The 25,230-nt window shown below is 51.3% G+C and overlaps 1 protein-coding gene across 3 annotated transcripts in view; it reads left to right on the forward strand.

The window, feature by feature from the left end:
• Window positions 1–25,230, forward strand: part of LOC123992538 (F-BAR and double SH3 domains protein 2-like) — a 94,787-nt gene that overhangs the window by 65,318 nt on the left and 4,239 nt on the right. For all 3 annotated transcript variants that reach the window (XM_046293741.1, XM_046293743.1, XM_046293744.1), the window contains 7 exons: window positions 8,550–8,669; window positions 8,775–8,879; window positions 10,883–11,041; window positions 12,473–12,607; window positions 15,911–15,994; window positions 22,273–22,450; window positions 24,547–24,755. In XM_046293741.1, the coding sequence (XP_046149697.1) occupies window positions 8,550–8,669; window positions 8,775–8,879; window positions 10,883–11,041; window positions 12,473–12,607; window positions 15,911–15,994; window positions 22,273–22,450; window positions 24,547–24,755 (990 nt within the window). The remainder of the gene's footprint in view (window positions 1–8,549; window positions 8,670–8,774; window positions 8,880–10,882; window positions 11,042–12,472; window positions 12,608–15,910; window positions 15,995–22,272; window positions 22,451–24,546; window positions 24,756–25,230) is intronic.

Raw genomic sequence — 25,230 nt, forward strand, 5'->3', positions numbered from 1 at the left:
TAACCACTAGTCTCTACCCTCCAACCTAACCACTAGTCTCTACCCTCCAACATAACCACTAGTCTCTACCCTCCAACCTAACCACTAGTCTCTACCCTCCAACCTAACCACTAGTCTCTACCCTCCAACCTTATCACTAGTCTCCACCCTCCAACCTAACCACTAGTCTCTACCCTCCAACCTAACCACTAGTCTCTACCCTCCAACCTAACCACTAGTCTCTACCCTCCAACCTAACCACTAGTCTCTACCCTCCAACCTAACCACTAGTCTCTACCCTCCAACCTAACCACTAGTCTCTACCCTCCAACCTAACCACTAGTCTCTACCCTCCAACCTAACCACTAGTCTCTACCCTCCAACCATCTAGAACCATAACACGACCCTGACACAGGTAGACCTAACCACTAGTCTCTACCCTCCAACCTAACCACTAGTCTCTACCCTCCAACCTAACCACTAGTCTCTACCCTCCAACCTAACCATTAGTCTCTACCCTCCAACCAAACCACTAGTCTCTACCCTCCAACCATCTAGAACCATAACACGACCCTGACACAGGTAGACCTAATCACTAGCCTCTACCCTCCAACCTAACCTCTAGCCTCTACCCTCCAACCAAACCACTAGTCTCTACCCTCCAACCAAACCACTAGTCTCTACCCTCCACCCTAACCACTAGTCTCTACCCTCCACCCTAACTACTAGTCTCTACCCTCCAACCAAACCACTAGTCTCTACCCTCCAACCATCTAGAACCATAACACGACCCTGACACAGGTAGACCTAACCACTAGTCTCTACCCTCCAACCTAACCACTAGTCTCTACCCTCCAACCTAACCACTAGTCTCTACCCTCCAACCTAACCACTAGTCTCTACCCTCCACCCTAACCACTAGTCTCTACCCTCCAACCTAACCACTAGTCTCTAAATCAAATCAAATCAAATTTATTTATATAGCCCTTCGTACATCAGCTGATATCTCAAAGTGCTGTACAGAAACCCAGCCTAAAACCCCAAACAGCAAACAATGCAGGTGTAAAAGCACGGTGGCTAGGAAAAACTCCCTAGAAAGGCCAAAACCTAGGAAGAAACCTAGAGAGGAACCGGGCTATGTGGGGTGGCCAGTCCTCTTCTGGCTGTGCCGGGTAGAGATTATAACAGAACATGACCAAGATGTTCAAATGTTCATAAATGACCAGCATGGTCAAATAATAATAAGGCAGAACAGTTGAAACTGGAGCAGCAGCACAGTCAGGTGGACTGGGGACAGCAAGGAGCCATCATGTCAGGTAGTCCTGGGGCACGGTCCTAGGGCTCAGGTCAGTTGAAACTGGAGCAGGAGCATGGCCAGGTGGACTGGGGACAGCAAGGAGTCCTCATGTCAGGTAGTCCTGGGACATGGTCCTAGGGCCCAGGCCAGTTGAAACTGGAGCAGCAGCATGGCCAGGTGGACTGGGGACAGCAAGGAGTCATCATGTCAGGTAGTCCTGGGGCATGGTCCTAGGGCTCAGGCCCTCCAACCTAACCACTAGTCTCTACCCTCCAACCTAACCACTAGTCTCTACCCTCCAATCTAACCACTAGTCTCTACCCTCCAACCTAACCAATAGTCTCTACCCTCCAACCTAACCACTAGTCTCTACCCCCCAACCATCTAGAACCATAACACGACCCTGACATAGGTAGACCTAACCACTAGTCTCTACCCTCCAACCTAACCACTCGTCTCTACCCTCCAACCTAACCACTAGTCTCTACCCTCCAACCTAACCACTAGTCTCTACCCTCCAACCTAACCACTAGTCTCTACCCTCCAACCTAACCACTAGTCTCTACCCTCCAACCTAACCACTAGTCTCTACCCTCCAACCTAACTACTAGTCTCTACCCTCCAACCTAACCACTAGTCTCTACCCTCCAACCTAACCACTAGTCTCTACCCTCCAACCTAACCACTAGTATCTACCCTCCAACCTAACCACTAGTCTCTACCCTCCAACCTAACCACTAGTCTCTACCCTCCAACCATCTAGAACCATAACATGACCCTGACACATGTAGACCTAACCACTAGTCTCTACCCTCCAACCTAACCACTAGTCTCTACCCTCCAACCTAACTACTACTCTCTACCCTCCAACCAAACCACTAGTCTCTACCCTCCAACCATCTAGAACCATAACATGACCCTGACACAGGTAGACCTAACCACTAGTCTCTACCCTCCAACCTAACCACTAGTCTCTACCCTCCAACCTAACCACTAGTCTCTACCCTCCAACCTAACCACTAGTCTCTACCCTCCAACCTAACCACTAGTCTCTACCCTCCAACCTAACCACTAGTCTCTACCCTCCAACCTAACCACTAGTCTCTACCCTCCAACCTAACCACTAGTCTCTACCCTCCAACCTAACCACTAGTCTCTACCCTCCAACCTAACCACTAGTCTCTACCCTCCAACCTAACCACTAGTCTCTACCCTCCAACCTAACCACTAGTCTCTACCCTCCAACCTAACCACTAGTCTCTAACCTCCAACCAAACCACTAGTCTCTACCCTCCAACCATCTAGAACCATAACACGACCCTGACACAGGTAGACCTAACCACTAGCCTCTACCCTCCAACCTAACCTCTAGCCTCTACCCTCCAACCTAACCACTAGTCTCTACCCTCCAACCTAACCACTAGTATCTACCCTCCAACCTAACCACTAGTCTCTACCCTCCAACCTAACCACTAGTCTCTACCCTCCAACCATCTAGAACCATAACATGACCCTGACACATGTAGACCTAACCACTAGTCTCTACCCTCCAACCTAACCACTAGTCTCTACCCTCCGACCTAACTACTAGTCTCTACCCTCCAACCAAACCACTAGTCTCTACCCTCCAACCATCTAGAACCATAACATGACCCTGACACAGGTAGACCTAACCACTAGTCTCCACCCTCCAACCTAACCACTAGTCTCTACCCTCCAACCTAACCACTAGTCTCTACCCTCCAACCTAACCACTAGTCTCTACCCTCCAACCTAACCACTAGTCTCTACCCTCCAACCTAACCACTAGCCTCTACCCTCCAACCTAACCACTAGTCTCTACCCTCCAACCTAACCACTAGTCTCTACCCTCCACCCTAACCACTAGTCTCTACCCTCCAACCTAACTACTAGTCTCTACCCTCCAACCAAACCACTAGTCTCTACCCTCCCCACCATCTAGAACCATAACACGACCCTGACACAGGTAGACCTAACCACTAGCCTCTACCCTCCAACCTAACCTCTAGCCTCTACCCTCCAACCTAACCACTAGTCTCTACCCTCCAACCTAACCACTAGTCTCTACCCTCCAACCTAACCACTAGTCTCTAACCTCCAACCAAATCACTAGTCTCTACCCTCCAACCTAACCACTAGTCTCTAACCTCCAACCAAATCACTAGTCTCTACCCTCCAACCATCTAGAACCATAAAACGACCCTGCCACAGGTAGACCTAACCACTAGTCTCTACCCTCCAACCTAACCACTAGTCTCTACCCTCCAACCTAACCACTAGTCTCTACCCTCCAACCAAACCACTAGTCTCTACCCTCCAACCATCTAGAACCATAACATGACCCTGACACATGTAGACCTAACCACTAGTCTCTACCCTCCAACCTAACCACTAGTCTCTACCCTCCAACCTAACTACTAGTCTCTACCCTCCAACCAAACCACTAGTCTCTACCCTCCAACCATCTAGAACCATAACATGACCCTGACACAGGTAGACCTAACCACTAGTCTCTACCCTCCAACCTAACCACTAGTCTCTACCCTCCAACCTAACCACTAGTCTCTACCCTCCAACCTAACCACTAGTCTCTACCCTCCAACCTAACCACTAGTCTCTACCCTCCAACCTAACCACTAGTCTCTACCCTCCAACCTAACCACTAGTCTCTACCCTCCAACCATCTAACCACTAGTCTCTACCCTCCAACCTAACCACTAGTCTCTACCCTCCACCCTAACCACTAGTCTCTACCCTCCAACCTAACCACTAGTCTCTACCCTCCCAACCTAACCACTAGTCTCTACCCTCCAACCTAACCAATAGTCTCTACCCTCCAACCTAACCAATAGTCTCTACCCTCCAACCTAACCATTAGTCTCTACCCTCCAACCAAACCACTAGTCTCTACCCTCCAACCATCTAGAACCATAACACGACCCTGACACAGGTAGACCTAACCACTCGTCTCTACCCTCCAACCAAACCACTAGTCTCTACCCTCCAACCATCTAGAACCATAACACGACCCTGACACAGGTAGACCTAACCACTCGTCTCTACCCTCCAACCAAACCACTAGTCTCTACCCTCCAACCTAACCACTAGTCTCTACCCTCCAACCTAACCACTAGTCTCTACCCACCAACCTAACCACTAGTCTCTACCCTCCAACCTAACCAATAGTCTCTACCCTCCAAACTAACCACTAGTCTCTACCCTCCAACCTAACCAATAGTCTCTACCCTCCAACCTAACCACTAGTCTCTACCCTCCAACCTAACCACTAGTCTCTACCCTCAAACCATCTATAACCATAACACGACCCTGACACATGTAGACCTAACCACTAGTCTCTACCCTCCAACCATCTAGAACCAAAACACAACCCTGACACAGGTAGACCTAACCACTAGTCTCTACCCTCCAACCATCTAGAACCATAACACGACCCTGACACAGGTAGACCTAACCACTCGTCTCTACCCTCCAACATAACCACTAGTCTCTACCCTCCAACCTAACCACTAGTCTCTACCCTCCAACCTAACCACTAGTCTCTACCCTCCACCCTAACCACTAGTCTCTACCCTCCAACCTAACCACTAGTCTCTACCCTCCCAACCTAACCACTAGTCTCTACCCTCCAACCATCTAGAACCATAACACGATCCTGACACAGGTAGACCTAACCACTCGTCTCTACCCACCAACTATCTAGAACCAAAACACGATCCTGACACAGATAGACCTCTGATGAACACTACAACTATAACCACAACCATGGCTGTTCCACTATAACTACAACCATGGCTGTTCCACTATAACCACAACCATGGCTGTTCCACTATAACCACAACCATGGCTGTTCCACTATAACCACAACCATGGCTGTTCCACTATAACCACAACCATGGCTGTTCCACTATAACCACAACCATGGCTGTTCCACTATAACCACAACCATGGCTGTTCCACTATAACCACAACCATGGCTGTTCCACTATAACCACAACCATGGCTGTTCCACTATAACCACAACCATGGCTGTTCCACTATAACCACAACCATTGCTGTTCCATAACTATAACCATGTTTTCCAGTGACCATAAACATGAACATGGCCTTAACATGACCATTACATACTACCCATCACATGCTGTCATGGCTGTTGAACCATGACGGTCGGTTAACCGTCATGACCGTTGATTAATCAGCATGCTGTTGAAGAGCTGTTACCACCAAGACCACGGTTGTTGGACCATGACGGTCGGTTAACTGTCATGACCGTTGATTAATCAGCATGCTGTTGAAGAGCTGTTACCACCAAGACCACGGTTGTTGAACCATGACGGTCGGTTAACTGTCATGACCGTTGATTAATCAGCATGCTGTTGAAGAGCTGTTACCACCAAGACCACGGTTGTTGAACCATGACGGTCGGTTAACCGTCATGACCGTTGATTAATCAGCATGCTGTTGAAGAGCTGTTACCACCAAGACCACGGTTGTTGGACCATGACGGTCGGTTAACCGTCATGACCGTTGATTAATCAGCATGCTGTTGAAGAGCTGTTACCACCAAGACCACGGTTGTTGAACCATGACGGTCGGTTAACCGTCATGACCGTTGATTAATCAGCATGCTGTTGAAGAGCTGTTACCACCAAGACCACGGTTGTTGGACCATGACCACCAGTGATGTGTCGTCTCTGCTAGAACAGGAAGTAGTTCTCGTTGTTGTACTGGCAGTGGCCCATTCCTCTAGGTAACCTACAGTAGGCCTTTTAACTGAGCCTGACCCGTGTGCTACCTAACCAACTACTGTATAATAAGTCCCATTCACACATACAATGATATGATTATGCTGCTACTATTCAACATATTAAGAACAATCTGCTATTTGTTGCTGATGTGAATTGTACAGGTAATTAAAATCACACGATTGCACAATAGCCTACTTATCCAATTATGTTTTCTGTTCCTTAAATAGACCGTTGTGAGTTTGAGGTGACAGTTTGAGGTGAGGGGGTCTGGCGTTGATGCTGAATGGTTGTGTGTTAATGCAGTGTAGAAAGGGGACTTGAATATGTGTTACTAGGCTATGAAGTGAGGGGCTCCATTGGGAAGACACATCTGCTGCACACATGCTCACACACAGGAACGCACACACACGCACACATTCTCACACACACACATGCAGTACTTTTCCATGTGGTTTTGATAGCCCCCTGCCTGTACCAGGCAGATTGTGTTAGAACTGCACAGCAGACGCAGGTTTTCTCTGTTATCTCAAGACAAACAATAGGAGGCTTTTTATTCTCTCTCCCTCCATTTCAACTCAGTCTGTCTCTTTTATCTCCCTCCATTTCAAATCAGTCTGTCTCTTTTCTCTCCCTCCATTTCAAATCAGTCTGTCTTTTCTCTCCCTCCATTTCAAATCAGTCTGTCTCTTTTCTCTCCCTCTATTTCAAATCAGTCTGTCTCTTTTCTCTCCCTCCATTTCAAATCAGTCTGTCTCTTTTCTCTCCCTCCATTTCAAATCAGTCTGTCTCTTTTCTCTCCCTCCATTTCAAATCAGTCTGTCTCTTTTCTCTCCCTCCATTTCAAATCAGTCTGTCTCTTTTCTCTCCCTCCATTTCAAATCAGTCTGTCTCTTTTCTCTCCCTCCATTTCAAATCAGTCTGTCTCTTTTCTCTCCTCCATTTCAAATCAGTCTGTCTCTTTTCTCTCCCTCCATTTCAAATCAGTCTGTCTCTTTTTTCTCTCCCTCCATTTCAAATCAGTCTGTCTCTTTTCTCTCCCTCCATTTCAAATCAGTCTGTCTCTTTTCTCTCCCTCCATTTCAAATCAGTCTGTCTCTTTTCTCTCCCTCCATTTCAAATCAGTCTGTCTCTTTTCTCTCCCTACATTTCAAATCAGTCTGTCTCTTTTCTCTCCCTCCATTTCACATCAGTCTGCCTCTTTTCTCTCCCTCCATTTCAAATCAGTCTGTCTCTTTTCTCTCCCTCCATTTCACATCAGTCTGCCTCTTTTCTCTCCCTCTGTTTCAAATCAATCTCTTTTCTACATGTATTCTTTATTTAACGAGGCAAGTCAGTTAAGAATAAATTCTTATTTACAATGAAGGCCTACCCCGGCCAAACCCGAACAATGCTGGGTCAAATGTGCGCTGCCGTATGGGACTCCCAATCACAGCCGGTTGTCATACAGCCTGGAATCGACCCAGGGTGCCTGTAATGACTCCTAAAGCACTGAGATGCAGTACCTTAGACCCCTGCCCCACTCGGGAGCCACCTTGCAGCAGTTCAAACCTAATTATTGTATCTAGTTCTCTGGTGTATGTGTGTGAGAGGGGGGTTCTAAAGCTGAGTAGAGTTGTATTGTACTTGGTGTGGTTGCTAGGTAGCTGTATCCAGGGGTACTGTACATGGTGTGGTTGCTAGGTAGCTGTATCCAGGGGTACATGGGATGGTTGCTAGGTAGCTGTATCCAGGGGTACTGTACATGGGGTGGTTGCTAGGTAGCTGTATCCAGCAGGGGTAAATGGTGTGGTTGCTAGGTAGCTGTATCCAGGGGTACTGTACATGGTGTGGTTGCTAGATAGCTGTGTCCAGAGGTACTTGGTGTGGTTGCTAGGTAGCTGTATCCAGGGGTAACTTGGTGTGGTTACTAGGTAGCTGTATCCAGGGGAAACCTGGTGTGGTTGCTAGGTAGCTGTGTCCAGGGGTACTTGTACTTGGTGTGGTTGCTAGGTAGCTGTATCCAGGGGTACTTGGTGTGGTAGCTGGGTTGCTGTATCCAGGGGCACTTGGTGTGGTTGCTAGGCAGCTGTGTCCAGGGGTAATTGGTGTGGTTGCTAGGTAGTTGTGTCCAGGGGTACTTGGTGTGGTTGCTAGGTAGCTGTATCCAGGGGTACTTGGTGTAGTTGCTAGGTAGCTGTATCCAGGGGTACTTGGTGTGGTTTTTAGGTAGCTGTATCCAGGGGTAACTTGGTGTGGTTGCTCGGTAGCTGTATCCAGGGGTAACTTGGTATGGGTGCTAGGTAGCTGTATCCAGGGATACTTGGTGTGGTTGCTAGGTAGCTGTGTCCAGGGGTACTTGATGTAGCGGAGTCTTTATTTAGGATATTAGAATCACATTCCATAATTTCCATGGTAACCGCTTAGGAAGAGGGGGTTGTGTTCTTCTTATCTCCATGGTAACTGTGTGTGTGTGTGTGTGTGTGTGTGTGTGTGTGGGTGGGTGGTAGAGTCGTAAGTTGGAGACAGACACGGGGAGCCCGACAGAGGAGCACAGTCTGAACAAGGAGGCCAGGAAATGGGCCACCAGAATGGCCCGAGAACACAAGAACATCATTCACTACAAGAGAGTGAGTCCACACACATACTAGTTGTTGATCTCGGTCCAGATCATCTTTGAAAACCAGATGTGATTTTAGTCTGTGAGATTTAAGTGTGTGTGTGTCTGCCATTAGAGCCTGGAGGAATGTGAGACACTGGGAGTTCCTCAAACAGAGCAGGGCCGGCTTGATCTGGAGCTGAAGATAGAGGATACCAAAGAGAACATCCGCAAGGCTGAGGTGCGTGCTTGTAGGAAATAAGGTAGACCTATACCCCCTTCTCCAAGTAGAGTTGTCTCTCCATCGATTCTCTCATAGGCAGCCTGTCAGTCTATGAATCAGATCAATCCATCTCCTCAGGTCTCCCTCCCTCCTCCTCAGCTCTCTCTCCCTCCTCCTCAGGTCTCCCTCCCTCCTCCTCAGCTCTCCCTCCCTCCTCCTCAGCTCTCCCTCCCTCCTCCTCAGCTCTCCCTCCCTCCTCCTCAGCTCTCCCTCCCTCCTCCTCAGCTCTCCCTCCCTCCTCCTCAGCTCTCCCTCTCTCCTCCTCAGCTCTCCCTCTCTCCTCCTCAGCTCTCTATCCCTCCTCCTCAGCTCTCTCTCCTCCTCCTCAGCTCTCTCTCCTCCTCCTCAGCTCTCTATCCCTCCTCCTCAGCTCTCTCTCCTCCTCCTCAGCTCTCTCTCCTCCTCCTCAGCTCTCTATCCCTCCTCCTCAACTCTCTCTCCTCCTCCTCAGCTCTCTCTCCTCCTCCTCAGCACTCTCTCCTCCTCAACTCTCTCTCCTCCTCCTCAGCTCTCTCTCCTCCTCCTCAGCTCTCTCTCCTCCTCCTCAGCTCTCTCTCCTCCTCCTCAGCTCTCTCTCCTCCTCCTCAGCTCTCTCTCCTCCTCCTCAGCTCTCTATCCCTCCTCCTCAGCTCTCTCTCCTCCTCCTCAGCTCTCCCTCCTCCTCAACTCCCCCTCCTCCTCCTCAGCTCTCCCTACTCCTCCTCAGCTCTCCCTCCTCCTCCTCAGCTCTCTCTCCTCCTCAGCTCTCCCTCCTCCGCCTCAGCTCTCCCTCCTCCTCCTCAGCTCTCCCTCCTCCTCCTCAGCTCTCCCTACTCCTCCTCAGCTCTCCAGCCACCTCCTCAGCTCTCTCTCCTCCTCCTAAGTTCTCCCTCCTCCTCCTCAGCTCTCCAGCCTCCTCCTCAGCTCTCCCCCCTCCTCCTCAGCTCTCCCTACTCCTCCTCAGCTCTCCCTCCTCCTCCTCAGCTCTCTCTCCTCAGCTCTCCCTCCTCAGCTCTCCCTCCTCACCTTCCTTTTCTCTCTCATTCCTCTCTGTGATTTCCCTCTATCTGGCCCCTCCTGCTGGCTGATATAGTCATAGCACCCACAGACAGAGATGTGAAATGCATACCGCTATGGACAACTCTCTACCACCCCTCCATTTCTTACCTCCCCTCTCTCCACCTCCCTCCCACTCCCTACCCCCTCTCTCCACCTCCCTCCCTCCCTCACACTCTCCACCCACTCTCTCCACCTCCCTCACTATCCACCTCTCTATACCTCCCTCACCCCCTCTCCACCTCCCTCCCTCACGCTCTCTACCCCCTCTCTCCACCTCCCTCACCCCCCTCTATACCTCCCTCACCCCCTCTCCACCTCCGTCCCTCACACTCTCTACCCCCCCCCTCCACCTCTCTACACCTCCCTCACCCACTCTCCCTGCCCCCATTATCTCCTGCTGTCTGTTGAATGTTTGAGTCCATTTAGGTTTAATGGGTCTGAGGGGAGGGGTAGAGCTAGGACAACCAATAGTATGTGTGGTGGGCGGGGTCAGAGCAGGAAGTGATAGTGTACATAAATAACTATCCACACTCCACTTCCTGTTACTGATCAGACGTTAAATAGCTTTTATCTCCATGGAAGTGTACTGTAATGAGTCCATCTCCCTGCACTTCCTGTTTACCTACATACTACTTACCTGGCTGGAAACCTTTGTAGACTTTATGTTTGACTGTCTGGAGTTAGTCTGTCCTCCACTGCTGACCACAGTCACCTTAGAGAGACTGACGGTGGCTGACGTGCTGCTCCACCATAGACGTGATGATGATAACTGATATAACTTTCCACCATAGATGTTGGGCTGACAGGTGACCTGTGAGTGCTGATGGGATAGATTGAGTCCTCCAACGGCACCTGTCAGTCGTATTGATTACCCAGCAGTGTATGTGTGTGTGTCCATGTATGTATCCTCTCTCTCACTCTAGACAGTAAAGCTGAAGGCAGAGGCTCGTTTGGACCTGCTGAGACAGGTGGGCGTTGCCGTGGATACCTGGCTGAAGAGTGCCATGAACCAGGTGATGGAGGAGCTGGAGAATGAGCGCTGGGCTACGCTAAACTACACTACCCACGATCCCTCACTCTCGGTGAGACACCTGCCCTCCCTCCCTCTCACTACACCACCGTTCCACACTTTGGAGGAAACTACCCACAATCCCTCACTCTACACTACAGTCACTGAAATGCCTCTCTCCCACTACATGTCTTCACCCCAGACTGTTTCTTTACCACAGGGCAACCAAGGCATGTGTGTGGGCTTCAGCACTTTGGCTTGTCTGTCTGTCTGTCTGTCTGTGTGTCTGTGTGTCTGTGTGTCTGTGTGTCTGTCTGTCTGTCTGTCTGTGTGTCTGTGTGTCTGTGTGTCTGTGTGTCTGTGTGTCTGTGTGTCTGTGTGTCTGTGTGTGTTTTGAGGTAAGCAGTCTCTGCTCATCTTCATCACTTAACATTCTGTTCATATGACACTGCAGCAACCACGAGAGAGGGGGTGAAGACAGAGGAAGGAGGGGGAGAGAGAGAGAGGGGGGTGAAGACTGAGAGGAAGGAGGGGGAGAGAGATGGGGGTGAAGACTGAGGAAGGAGAGAGAGAGAGGGGGGGTGAAGACAGAGGATGGAGGGAGAGAGAGGGGGTGAAGACTGAGGAAGGAGAGAGAGAGAGGGGGGTGAAGACTGAGAGGAAGGAGGGAGAGAGAGAGAGAGAGGGGGGGTGAAGACTGAGAGGAAGGAGGGAGAGAGAGGGGGATGAAGACTGAGAGGAAGGAGGGAAGGATAGAGAGAGAGGGGGCGAAGACTGAGAGGAAGGAGAGAGAGGGGGGGTGAAGACTGAGAGGAAGGAGAGAGAAAGGGGGGGTGAAGATTGGAGGAGGGGAGATGGGGAGAGTGATAATGTGAAAAGGAAACCAAAGGAAAGGAGGAGGGTGAAGAGGAGGAGAAAGTGGATGACAGAAAGGAGAAGAGTGACAGAATGAGTGCTCTGTTCCATTGGCCCAGTGTTCATTTCACACCAGTCAGGTTTATCAGTGTGATGGAGAATGAAGTAGCTTTTCCTCAAGGTGATAACTACTAGCATACTATAGTACCATCCTCTTGTTAGAATCCCTTCTGGCCATGATGATGACACCTGTTACATATTGATTTGTAAGAGCAGGAATTAATAAGTACAGCTATGCTTTTAGCTTGACAACATCAAGGTGTTTATACATTATTAAAAGCAGAATGGGTTTCTTTTTTCGGGAAAGGGAACACACATCACACACGACTAAGCTTCCTATCGGGAACATAGTGAGTTTTGAAAACACAGACAGACCAAAACCCTGATTGGGTTGCTGTATCCGGTCCCAAGGAGGGTGGGCCCATATGCCACCTGATCTCTCTGAGCCAATGAGGTTCCCTGAGGACAGGTAGAGGAGGGGTCAGGACATAAAGGTTTTACAGAGACACACTTCACATCATCTGACTCAGAAGGAGGAGAGAGAACCACACTGGAGCGTTGGAAGTAGCTCATTGTGATGTGTGTGTAGGGCCCAGTTGATCTGGAGCGGTCGGAGGGTGAGGAGTGTGAGGAGAACATGGAGGTGTTTGATGACAGCAGCTCCAGCCCCTCTGGGACTCTCAGGAACTACCCACTCACCTGCAAAGTCCTCTACTCATACAAGGTAATACACCCCCCTCTCTCCCCCCTTTTGCTCCCAGAACAGCCTCAATTCGTCGGGACATGGACTCTACAAGGTGTTGAAAGCGTTCCACAGGGATGCTGGTCCATGTTGACTCTACAAGGTGTTGAAAGCGTTCCACAGGGATGCTGGTCCATGTTGACTCTACAAGGTGTTGAAAGCGTTCCACAGGGATGCTGGTCCATGTTGACTCTACAAGGTGTTGAAAGCGTTCCACAGGGATGCTGGTCCATGTTGACTCTACAAGGTGTTGAAAGCGTTCCACAGGGATGCTGGTCCATGTTGACTCTACAAGGTGTTGAAAGCGTTCCACAGGGATGCTGGTCCATGTTGACTCTACAAGGTGTTGAAAGCGTTCCACAGGGATGCTGGTCCATGTTGACTCTACAAGGTGTTGAAAGCGTTCCACAGGGATGCTGGTCCATGTTGACTCTACAAGGTGTTGAAAGCGTTCCACAGGGATGCTGGTCCATGTTGACTCTACAAGGTGTTGAAAGCGTTCCACAGGGATGCTGGTCCATGTTGACTCCATTGCTTTCCACAGTCGTGTCACGTTGGCTGGATGTCCTTTGGATGGTGGACCCTTCTTGATTCAGACAGGAAACTGTTGCAGTTCTTGACACACCCGGTGCTCCTGGCACCTAATTCCATACCCTGTTCAAAGTTATTTACATCTTTTGTCTTGCCCATTCACCCTCTGAATGGTACACATACACAATCAATGTCTCAATTGTCTCAAGGCTTAAAAATCCTTCTTTAACTTGTCTCCTCCCCTTCATCTACATTGATTTAAGTGGATTTAACAGGTGACATCAATAAGGGATCATAGCTTTCACCTGGGTTCACCTGGTCAGTCTGTGATGATGTAGTAATATGTACATCAACATGAAGGTGTGTAAAAGAGCTATGCAAACATTTTTGGCTCCACCCATCAGGGTCAGGGGGTTCCACCCATCAGGGTCAGGGGGCTATACCCGTCAGGGTCAGGGGGCTCCACCCATCAGGGTCAAGGGGTTCCACCCATCAGGGTCAGGGGACTCCACCCATCAAAGTCAGGTGGCTCCACCCATCAAGGTTAGGGGGCTCCACTGGTCAGGGGCTCCACCCATCAGGGTCAGGGGGCTCCACCGGTCAGGGGGCTACACCTGTCAGGGTCAGGGGCTCCACCCGTCAGGGTCAGGGGCTCCACCCATCAGGGTCGGGGTCAGGGGCTCCACCCATCAGGGTCAGGGGCTCCACCCATCAGGGTCAGGGGCTCCACCCATCAGGGTCAGGTCGGGGTCAGGGGCTCCACTCATCAGGGTCAGGGGCTCCACCCATCAGGGTCAGGGGCTCCACTCATCAGGGTCAGGGGCTCCACTCATCAGGGTCAGGGGCTCCACCCATCAGGGTCAGGGGCTCCACCCATCAGGGTCAGGGGCTCCACCCATCAGGGTCAGGGGCTCCACTCATCAGGGTCAGGGGCTCCACTCATCAGGGTCAGGGGCTCCACCCATCAGGGTCAGGGGCTCCACCCATCAGGGTCAGGGGGCTCCACCCATCAGGGTCAGGTCGGGGTCAGGGGCTCCACTCATCAGGGTCAGGGGCTCCACTCATCAGGGTCAGGGGCTCCACTCATTAGGGTCAGGTCAGGGGCTCCACCCATCAGGGTCAGGTCAGGGTCAGGGGGCTCCACTGGTCAGGGGCTCCACCCATCAGGGTCAGGTCAGGGTCAGGGAGCTCCACCCATCAGGGTCAGGGGGCTACACCCGTCAGGGTCAGGGTCAGGGAGCTCCACCCATCAGGGTCAGGGGGCTCCACTCTTCAGGGTCAGGGGGCTACATCCATCAGGGTCAGGGGCTCCACCCATCAGGGTCAGGTCAGGGGCTCTACCCATCAGGGTCAGGGGCTCTACCCATCAGGGTCAGGGGCTCTACCCATCAGGGTCAGGGGGCTACATCCATCAGGGTCAGGGGCTCCACCCATCAGGGTCAGGTCAGGGGGCTCTACCCATCAGGGTCAGGGGGCTCTACCCATCAGGGTCAGGGGCTCCACCCATCAGGGTCAGGTCAGGGTCAGGGAGCTCCACCCATCAGGGTCAGGGGGCTACACCCGTCAGGGTCAGGTCAGGGTCAGGGAGCTCCACCCATCAGGGTCAGGGGGCTCCACTCTTCAGGGTCAGGGGGCTACATCCATCAGGGTCAGGGGCTCCACCCATCAGGGTCAGGTCAGGGGGCTCTACCCATCAGGGTCAGGGGCTCTACGCATCAGGGTCAGGGGGCTCCACTCTTCAGGGTCAGGGGCTACATCCATCAGGGTCAGGGGCTCCACCCATCAGGGTCAGGTCAGGGGCTCTACCCATCAGGGTCAGGGGGCTCTACCCATCAGGGTCAGGGGCTCCACCCATCAGGGTCAGGTCAGGGTCAGGGAGCTCCACCCATCAGGGTCAGGGGCTACACCCGTCAGGGTCAGGTCAGGGTCAGGGAGCTCCACCCATCAGGGTCAGGGGCTCCACTCTTCAGGGTCAGGGGGCTACATCCATCAGGGTCAGGGGGCTCCACTCATCAGGGTCAGGGGGCTCCACCCATCAGGGTCAGGGGGCTCCACCCATCAGGGTCAGGGGGCTCCACTCATCAGGGTCAGGGGCTCCACTCATCAGGGTCAGGGGGCTCCACCCATCAGGGTCAGGGGGCTCCACTCATCAGGGTCAGGGGGCTCCACCCATCAGGGTCAGGGGGCTCCACCCATCAGGGTCAGGGGCTCCACTCTTCAGGGTCAGGGGGCTACATCCATCAGGGTCAGGGGGCTCCACTCATCAGGGTCAGGGGGCTCCACTCATCAGGGTCAGGGGCTCCACTCATCAGGGTCAGGGGGCTCCACCCATCAGGGTCAGGGGGCTCCACCCATCTGAACACTGAACGCATGTAACATTAGAGCCATAAAATATCAGTTTGTATTGTCCATTGGTTAATACTCTCCTCTCCTCCTTTTCTACTCTCCTCCTTTTCTACTCTCCTCCTTTTCTACTGTCTGTCTGTCTGTCTGTCTGTCTGTCTGTCTGTCTGTCTGTCTCTGTCTGTCTGTCTGTCTGTCTGTCTGTCTGTCTGTCTGTCTGTCTGTCTGTCTGTCTGTCTGTCTGTCTGTCTGTCTGTCTGTCTGTCTGTCTGTCTGTCTGTCTGTCTGTCTGTCTGTCTGTCTGTCTGTCTGTCTGTCTGTCTGTCTGTCTGTCTGTCTGTCTGTCTGTCTGTCTCCGCCCGTCCGTCCGTCCGTCCGTGTCTCTGTCTGTGTCTCTATCTGTGTCTCTAGGCATCTCAGCCAGATGAGTTGAGTATAGAGGAGCAGGAGATGTTGGAGGTGATAGAGGATGGAGACATGGAGGACTGGGTCAAGGTAACAACAACAATCAAATCAAAGTTTGTCACGTGGTGGTGTAGTAGACCTTACAGTGAAATGCTGAATACAACAGGTGTAGTAGACCTTACAGTGAAATGCTGAATACAACAGATGTAGTAGACCTTACAGTGAAATGCTGAATACAACAGATGTAGTAGACCTTACAGTGAAATGCTGAATACAACAGATGTAGTAGACCTTACAGTGAAATGCTGAATACAACAGATGTAGTAGACCTTACAGTGAAATGCTGAATACAACAGGTGTATTAGACCTTACAGTGAAATGCTGAATACAACAGGTGTAGTAGACCTTACAGTGAAATGCTGAATACAACAGGTGTAGTAGACCTTACAGTGAAATGCTGAATACAACAGATGTATTAGACCTTACAGTGAAATGCTGAATACAACAGGTGTAGTATACCTTACAGTGAAATGCTGAATACAACAGGTGTAGTAGACCTTACAGTGAAATGCTGAATACAACAGATGTATTAGACCTTACAGTGAAATGCTGAATACAACAGGTGTAGTAGACCTTACAGTGAAATGCTGAATACAACAGGTGTAGTAGACCTTACAGTGAAATGCTGAATACAACAGGTGTAGTAGACCTTACAGTGAAATGCTGAATACAACAGATGTATTAGACCTTACAGTGAAATGCTGAATACAAGAGGTGTAGTATACCTTACAGTGAAATGCTGAATACAACAGGTGTAGTAGGCCTTACAGTGAAATGCTGAATACAAGAGGTGTAGTAGGCCTTACAGTGAAATGCTGAATACAACAGGTGTAGTAGGCCTTACAGTGAAATGCTTACTTACAGGCTCTAACCAATAGTGCAAAAAAGGTATTATGTGAACAATAGGTAAGTAAAGAAATAAAAACAACAGTAAAAAGACATTGAATAATAACAGTAGTGAGGCTGTATACAGTAGTGAGGCTATATTTACATTTACATTTAAGTCATTTAGCAGACGCTCTTATCCAGAGCGACTTACAAATTGGTGCATTCACCTTATGACATCCAGTGGAACAGTCACTTTACAATAGTGCATCTAAATCTTAAAGGGGGGGGGATACTTATCCTATCCTAGGTATTCCTTAAAGAGGTGGGGTTTCAGGTGTCTCCGGAAGGTGGTGATTGACTCCGCTGTCCTGGCGTCGTGAGGGAGTTTGTTCCACCATTGGGGGGCCAGAGCAGCGAACAGTTTTGACTGGGCTGAGCGGGAGCTGTACTTCCTCAGTGGTAGGGAGGCGAGCAGGCCAGAGGTGGATGAACGCAGTGCCCTTGTTTGGGTGTAGGGCCTGATCAGAGCCTGGAGGTACTGAGGTGCCGTTCCCCTCACAGCTCCGTAGGCAAGCACCATGGTCTTGTAGCGGATGCGAGCTTCAACTGGAAGCCAGTGGAGAGAACGGAGGAGCGGGGTGACGTGAGAGAACTTGGGAAGGTTGAACACCAGACGGGCTGCGGCGTTCTGGATGAGTTGAAGGGGTTTAATGGCACAGGCAGGGAGCCCAGCCAACAGCGAGTTGCAGTAATCCAGACGGGAGATGACAAGTGCCTGGATTAGGACCTGCGCCGCTTCCTGTGTGAGGCAGGGTCGTACTCTGCGGATGTTGTAGAGCATGAACCTACAGGAACGGGCCACCGACTTGATGTTGGTTGAGAACGACAGGGTGTTGTCCAGGATCACACCAAGGTTCTTAGCGCTCTGGGAGGAGGACACAATAGAGTTGTCAACCGTGATGGCGAGATCATGGAACGGGCAGTCCTTCCCCGGGAGGAAGAGCAGCTCCGTCTTGCCGAGGTTCAGCTTGAGGTGGTGATCCGTCATCCACACTGATATGTCTGCCAGACATGCAGAGATGCGATTCGCCACCTGGTCATCAGAAGGGGGAAAGGAGAAGATTAGTTGTGTGTCGTCTGCATAGCAATGATAGGAGAGACCATGTGAGGTTATGACAGAGCCAAGTGACTTGGTGTATAGCGAGAATAGGAGAGGGCCTAGAACAGAGCCCTGGGGGACACCAGTGGTGAGAGCGCGTGGTGAGGAGACAGATTCTCGCCACGCCACCTGGTAGGAGCGACCTGTCAGGTAGGACGCAATCCAAGCGTGGGCCGCGCCGGAGATGCCCAACTCGGAGAGGGTGGAGAGGAGGATCTGATGGTTCACAGTATCGAAGGCAGCCGATAGATCTAGAAGGATGAGAGCAGAGGAGAGAGAGTTAGCTTTAGCAGTGCGGAGCGCCTCCGTGATACAGAGGAGAGCAGTCTCAGTTGAATGACTAGTCTTGAAACCTGACTGATTTGGATCAAGAAGGTCATTCAGAGAGAGATAGCGGGAGAGCTGGCCAAGGACGGCACGTTCAAGAGTTTTGGAGAGAAAAGAAAGAAGGGATACTGGTCTGTAATTGTTGACATCGGAGGGATCGAGTGTAGGTTTTTTCAGAAGGGGTGCAACTCTCGCTCTCTTGAAGACGGAAGGGACGTAGCCAGCGGTCAGTGATGAGTTGATGAGTGAGGTGAGGTAAGGGAGAAGGTCTCCGGAAATGGTCTGGAGAAGAGGGGAGGGGATAGGGTCAAGCGGGCAGGTTGTTGGGCGGCCGGCCGTCACAAGACGCGAGATTTCATCTGGAGAGAGAGGGGAGAAAGAGGTCAGAGCACAGGGTAGGGCAGTGTGAGCAGAACCAGCGGTGTCGTTTGACTTAGCAAACGAGGATCGGATGTCGTCGACCTTCTTTTCAAAATGGTTGACGAAGTCGTCTGCAGAGAGGGAGGAGGGGGGGGGAGGAGGATTCAGGAGGGAGGAGAAGGTGGCAAAGAGCTTCCTAGGGTTAGAGGCAGATGCTTGGAATTTAGCGTGGTAGAAAGTGGCTTTAGCAGCAGAGACAGAGGAGGAAAATGTAGAGAGGAGGGAGTGAAAGGATGCCAGGTCCGCAGGGAGGCGAGTTTTCCTCCATTTCCGCTCGGCTGCCCGGAGCCCTGTTCTGTGAGCTCACAATGAGTCATCGAGCCACGGAGCGGGAGGGGAGGACCGAGCCGGCCTGGAGGATAGGGGACATAGAGAATCAAAGGATGCAGAGAGGGAGGAGAGGAGGGTTGAGGAGGCAGAGTCAGGAGATAGGTTGGAGAAGGTTTGAGCGGAGGGAAGAGATGATAGGATGGAAGAGGAGAGAGTAGCGGGGGAGAGAGAGCGAAGTTTGGGACGGCGCGATACCATCCGAGTAGGGGCAGTGTGGGAGGTGTTGGATGAGAGCGAGAGGGAAAAGGATACAAGGTAGTGGTCGGAGACTTGGAGGGGAGTTGCAATGAGGTTAGTGGAAGAACAGCATCTAGTAAAGATGAGGTCGAGCGTATTGCCTGCCTTGTGAGTAGGGGGGGAAGGTGAGAGGGTGAGGTCAAAAGAGGAGAGGAGTGGAAAGAAGGAGGCAGAGAGGAATGAGTCAAAGGTAGACGTGGGGAGGTTAAAGTCGCCCAGAACTGTGAGAGGTGAGCCGTCCTCAGGAAAGGAGCTTATCAAGGCATCAAGCTCATTGATGAACTCTCCGAGGGAACCTGGAGGGCGATAAATGATAAGGATGTTAAGCTTGAAAGGGCTGGTAACTGTGACAGCATGGAATTCAAAGGAGGCGATAGACAGATGGGTAAGGGGAGAAAGAGAGAATGACCACTTGGGAGAGATGAGGATCCCGGTGCCACCACCCCGCTGACCAGAAGCTCTCGGGGTGTGCGAGAACACGTGGGCGGACGAAGAGAGAGCAGTAGGAGTAGCAGTGTTGTCTGTGGTGATCCATGTTTCCGTTAGTGCCAAGAAGTCGAGGGACTGGAGGGAGGCATAGGCTGAGATGAACTCTGCCTTGTTGACCGCAGATCGGCAGTTCCAGAGGCTACCGGAGACCTGGAACTCCACGTGGGTCGTGCGCGCTGGGACCACCAGATTAGGGTGGCCGCGGCCACGCGGTGTGGAGCGTTTGTATGGTCTGTGCAGAGAGGAGAGAGCAGGGATAAACAGACACATAGTTGACAGGCTACAGAAGAGGCTACGCTAATGCAAAGGAGATTGGAATGACAAGTGGACTACACGTCTCGGGTGTTCAGAAAGTTAAGCTACGTAGCAAGAATCTTATTGACTAAAATGATTAAAATGATACAGTACTGCTGAAGTAGGCTAGCTGGCAGTGGGTGCGTTATTGACACTACACTAATCAAGTCGTTCCGTTGAGTGTAATAGTTTCTACAGTGCTGCTATTCGGGGGCTAGCTGGCTAGCTAGTAGTGTTGTTTACGTTACGTTGCGTTAAAAGAACGACAATAGCTTTGATACAAAGACGGCTATGTAGCTAGCTATGTAGCTAGCTACGATCAAACAAATCAAACCGTTGTACTGTAATGAAATGAAATGAAAATGTGATACTACCTGTGAATGCGACCGGGTTGTTGAGTTCTATTCAGAAGACGTTGGCTAGCGTTGGCTAGCTGTTGGCTAGCTAGCAGAGTCTCCTACGTTAAGGACGACAAATAGCTGGCTAGCTAACCTCGGTAAATTAAGATAATCACTCTAAGACTACACACTCTAAACCTAAACAACACAATTATCTTGGAACGAAGATACGAAGACAGCAAAGACAGCTATGTAGCTAGCTAACACTACACTAATCAAGTCGTTCAGTTGAGTGTAATAGTTTTCCCAGTGCAGCTAATCAGTGGACGTTAGCTAGCTGGCTAGTGAAGACTACGTTAGGACGGCGAAATACGATAATTACGCAATTATCTTTGATACAAAGACGGCTATGTAGCTAGCTGAGAAGAAATTGCTAAGATTAGACAAATCAAACCGTTGTGCTATAATGAAATATAATGAAATGTAAAAAGTTATACTACCTGCGGGAGCGAAGCGCCGATGCGACCACTCGCTCCAAACCGGAAGCAGTTCTATATAGAGATATGATGCACTGTAGAGATATGATGTAGTGTGGAGATATATATAGTGAGGCTATATACAGTAGCGAGGCTATATACAGTAGCGAGGCTATATACAGTAGCGAGGCTATATACAGTAGCGAGGCTATATACAGTAGTGAGGCTATATACAGTAGCGGGGCTATATACAGTAGAGGGGCTATATACAGTAGCGAGGCTATATACAGTAGCGAGGCTATATACAGTAGCGAGGTTATATACAGTAGCGAGGCTATATACAGTAGAGAGGCTATATACAGTAGCGAGGTTATATACAGTAGCGAGGCTATATACAGTAGAGAGGCTATATACAGTAGAGAGGCTATATACAGTAGAGGCTATATACAGTAGCGAGGCTATATACAGTAGCGAGGTTATATACAGTAGCGAGGCTATATACAGTAGCGAGGCTATATACAGTAGCGAGGATATATACAGTAGCGAGGCTATATACAGTAGATAGGCTATATACAGTAGTGAGGCTATATACAGTAGTGAGGCTATATACAGTAGTGAGGTTATATACAGTAGAGAGCCCAAATACAGTAGCGAGGCTATATACAGTAGCGAGGCTATATACAGTAGCGAGGCTACATACAGACACCGGTTAGTCGGGCTGATTGAGGTAGTATGTACATGTAGATATGGTTAAAGTGACTATGCATATATGATGAACAGAGAGTAGCAGTAGCGTAAAAGAGGGGTTGGTAGGTGGCGGGACACAATGCAGATAGCCCGGTTAGCCAATGTGCGGGAGCACTGGTTGGTCGGCCAATTGAGGTAGTATGTGCATGAATGTATAGTTAAAGTGATGCAGCTGTAGAACCTTTTGAGAATCTCAGGATCCATGCCAAATCTTTTTAGTTTCCTGAGGGGGAATAGACTTTGTCGTGTCCTCTTCACGACTGTCTTGGTGTGCTTGGACCATGTTAGTTTGTTGGTGATGTGTCCTCTTCATGACTGTCTTGGTGTGCTTGGACCATGTTAGTTTGTTGGTGATGTGGACACCAAGGAACCTGACGCTCTCAACCTGCTCCACTGCAGCCCGTCGATGAGAATGGGGACGTGCTCAGTCCTCCTTTTCCTGTAGTCCACAATCATCTCCTCAGTCTTGGTTACGTTGAGGGACAGGTTGTTATTCTGGCACCACCCGACCAGGTCTCTGACCTCCTCACTGTAGGCAGACACTAAACACACAGCACTGCCTAATATAGTCATCTTTCATTGGTTGACCAGGGCTGTCCTTTAACACGGAGCTCTGTAATTGGTTCATGGTCTAACATCCTGTTGTGTGATTGGTTGTTTCAGGCGAGAAGTAAGACAGGGCTGATTGGCTACGTCCCAGAGAAGTATCTTCAGTTCCCCACTTCTAGCAGCCTACTGAGCATGCTCCAGTCTCTCGCTGCGTTGGACGCTCGCTCACACACCTCCTCCAACTCCACCGAGCCAGAGATACACACTGGCAGCATCAACGGAGACGCCAGCTGTAAGAACACACCACTACACACACATGCAAACACCACTACACACACATGCAAACACCACTACACACACATGCAAACACCACTACACACACATGCAAACACCACTACACACACATGCAAACACCACTACACACACATGCAAACACCACTACACACACATGCACAAAAACAAGGCAAATACAAACCCTCTCAAAGAATATAGACACATTTCCAACTTGTTTGTCAGATCAAGACGTTGATGGAAACAAAGATCTGAACCCAATGTGTGTTCATTAACTTTAGGTTCAAGCCTCATGGATTGTTCCAGAATTGAATTATAATCCTCCTCTTCCCCCTCCTCTCTCCCCCCTCTTCCCTCTCCTCTCTCCCCCTCCTCTCTCCCCCCTCCTCTCTCCCCCTCCTCTCTCCCCCTCCTCTCTCCCCCTCCCTCCCCCTCCTCTCTCCCCCTCCTCTCTCCCCACTCCTCTCTCCCCCTCTTCCCTCTCCTCTCTCCCCCTCTTCCCTCTCCTCCTCCCCCTCTTCCCTCTCCTCTCCCCCCTCTTCCCTCTCCTCTCTCCCCCTCTTCCCTCTCCTCTCTCCCCCTCTTCCCTCTCCTCTCTCCCCCTCCTCTCTCCTCCCTCTCCTCTCTCCCCCTCTTCCCTCTCCTCCCTCCCCTCCTCCCTCCCCCTCTTCCCTCTCCTCTCTCCCCCTCCTCTCTCCCCCTCTTCCCTCTCCTCTCGCCCCCTCCTCTCTCCCCCTCCTCTCTCCCCCTCTTCCCTCTCCTCTCTCCCCCCTCCTCTCCCCCCACTCTTCCCTCTCCTCTCTCCCCCTCTTCCCTCTCCTCTCTCCCCCTCTTCCCTCTCCTCTCCTCCCCTCCCTCTCTCCCCCTCTTCCCTCTCCTCTCTCCTCCCCTCCCCTCTCCTCTCTCCCCCTCTTCCATCTCCCTCTCCCCTCCTCTCTCCTCCCTCCCTCTCCTCTCCCCCTCTTCCCTCTCCTCTCCCCCTCTTCCCTCTCCTCTCTCCCCCTCTTCCCTCTCCTCTCTCCCCCCCTCTTCCCTCTCCTCCCTCTCCCTCCTCTCTCCCTCTCCTCTCTCCCCCTCTCCTCTCTCCTCTCTCCTCTCTCTCCCTCCTCTCTCCTCTCCCCCTCCTCTCTCCTCCCTCCCCTCTCCTCCTCCCCTCCCCTCTCCTCCCTCCCCCCTCTCTCTCCCCCCCTCCCCCTCCTCTCTCCCCCTCCTCTCTCCCCACTCCTCTCTCCCCCTCTTCCCTCTCCTCTCTCTCCCCTCTTCCCTCTCTCTCTCCCCTCTTCCCTCTCCTCTCTCCCCCTCTTCCCTCTCCTCTCTCCCCCTCTTCCCTCTCCTCTCTCCCCCTCTTCCCTCTCCTCTCTCCCCCTCCTCTCTCCTCCCTCTCCTCTCTCCCCCTCTTCCCTCTCCTCCCTCCCCTCTCCTCCCTCCCCCTCTTCCCTCTCCTCTCTCCCCCTCCTCTCCCCCCTCTTCCCTCTCCTCTCGCCCCCTCCTCTCTCCCCCCTCCTCTCTCCCCCTCTTCCCTCTCCTCCTCTCCCCTCCTCTCTCCCCACTCTTCCCTCTCCTCTCTCCCCCTCTTCCCTCTCCCTCTCCCCCTCTTCCCTCTCCTCTCCTCCCTCTCCTCTCTCCCCCTCTTCCCTCTCCTCTCTCCTCCCTCCCTCTCCTCTCTCCCCCTCTTCCATCTCCTCTCTCCCCTCCCTCTCCTCCCTCCCTCTCCTCTCCCCCTCTTCCCTCTCCTCTCCCCCTCTTCCCTCTCCTCTCTCCCCCTCTTCCCTCTCCTCTCTCCCCCTCTTCCCTCTCCTCCCTCTCCCTCCTCTCTCCTCCTCTCCTCTCTCCCCCTCTCCTCTCTCCTCCTCTCCCTCCTCTCCTCCCCCTCTCCCCCTCCCTCTCCTCCCTCCCCTCTCCTCTCTCCCCCTCATTCTCTCTCCCTCCCCTCTCCTCCCTCCCCCTCCTCTCTCCCCCTCCCCCTCCTCTCTCCCCCTCCTCTCTCCCCCTCTTCCCTCTCCCCCTCCCCCATCCTCTCTTCCCTCTCCTCTCTCCCCCTCCTCTCTCCCCCTCATTCTCTCCTCTCTCCCCCTTCCTCTCTCCTCCTCTCCCCAGTGAGTTTTGTGAGGGCGCTGTATGACTACGATGGTCAGGCGGATGAGGAGCTGTCCTTCCCAGAGGGGGCTGTCATCCATCTGCTTAACAGAGACACCCAAACAGACGATGGCTTCTGGGAGGGAGAGTTCAACGGACGAGTGGGAGTCTTCCCTTCTGTACTGGTGGAGGACCTGACTGAGAGCAGAGAGAACAGAGTAGACAAACTGGTACACACTTACACAGACACACACTTGAGAGCACACAAGCACACACACACAAATGCATGCATGCACGCTAGTGCTGAGCGATTAATCAACATTCCTGGGTATTTTACATTTTTTAAACAACTAATTGACTGAGGTAGGTTCAATTATTTGAATTTCATTTCCTTTTTTTTTTCCTTCAGCACATTGCACAGTTTCTCTAGCGATATATCAGATCCAGCCAGTACTCTCTGGATAAGAGAGTCTGCTAAATGACTCACTACTGTAAGTTTCTCTGGATAAGAGTCTGCTAAATGACTCACTACTGTAAGTTTCTCTGGATAAGAGAGTCTGCTAAATGACTCACTACTGTAAGTCTCTCTGGATAAGAGAGTCTGTTAAATGACTCACTACTGTAAGTTTCTCTGGATAAGAGAGTCTGCTAAATGACTCACTACTGTAAGTTTCTCTGGATAAGAGAGTCTGCTAAATGACTCAC

The sequence above is a fragment of the Oncorhynchus gorbuscha genome, linkage group LG13 (assembly GCF_021184085.1).
Source record: "Oncorhynchus gorbuscha isolate QuinsamMale2020 ecotype Even-year linkage group LG13, OgorEven_v1.0, whole genome shotgun sequence".
Lineage (NCBI taxonomy): Eukaryota > Metazoa > Chordata > Actinopteri > Salmoniformes > Salmonidae > Oncorhynchus > Oncorhynchus gorbuscha.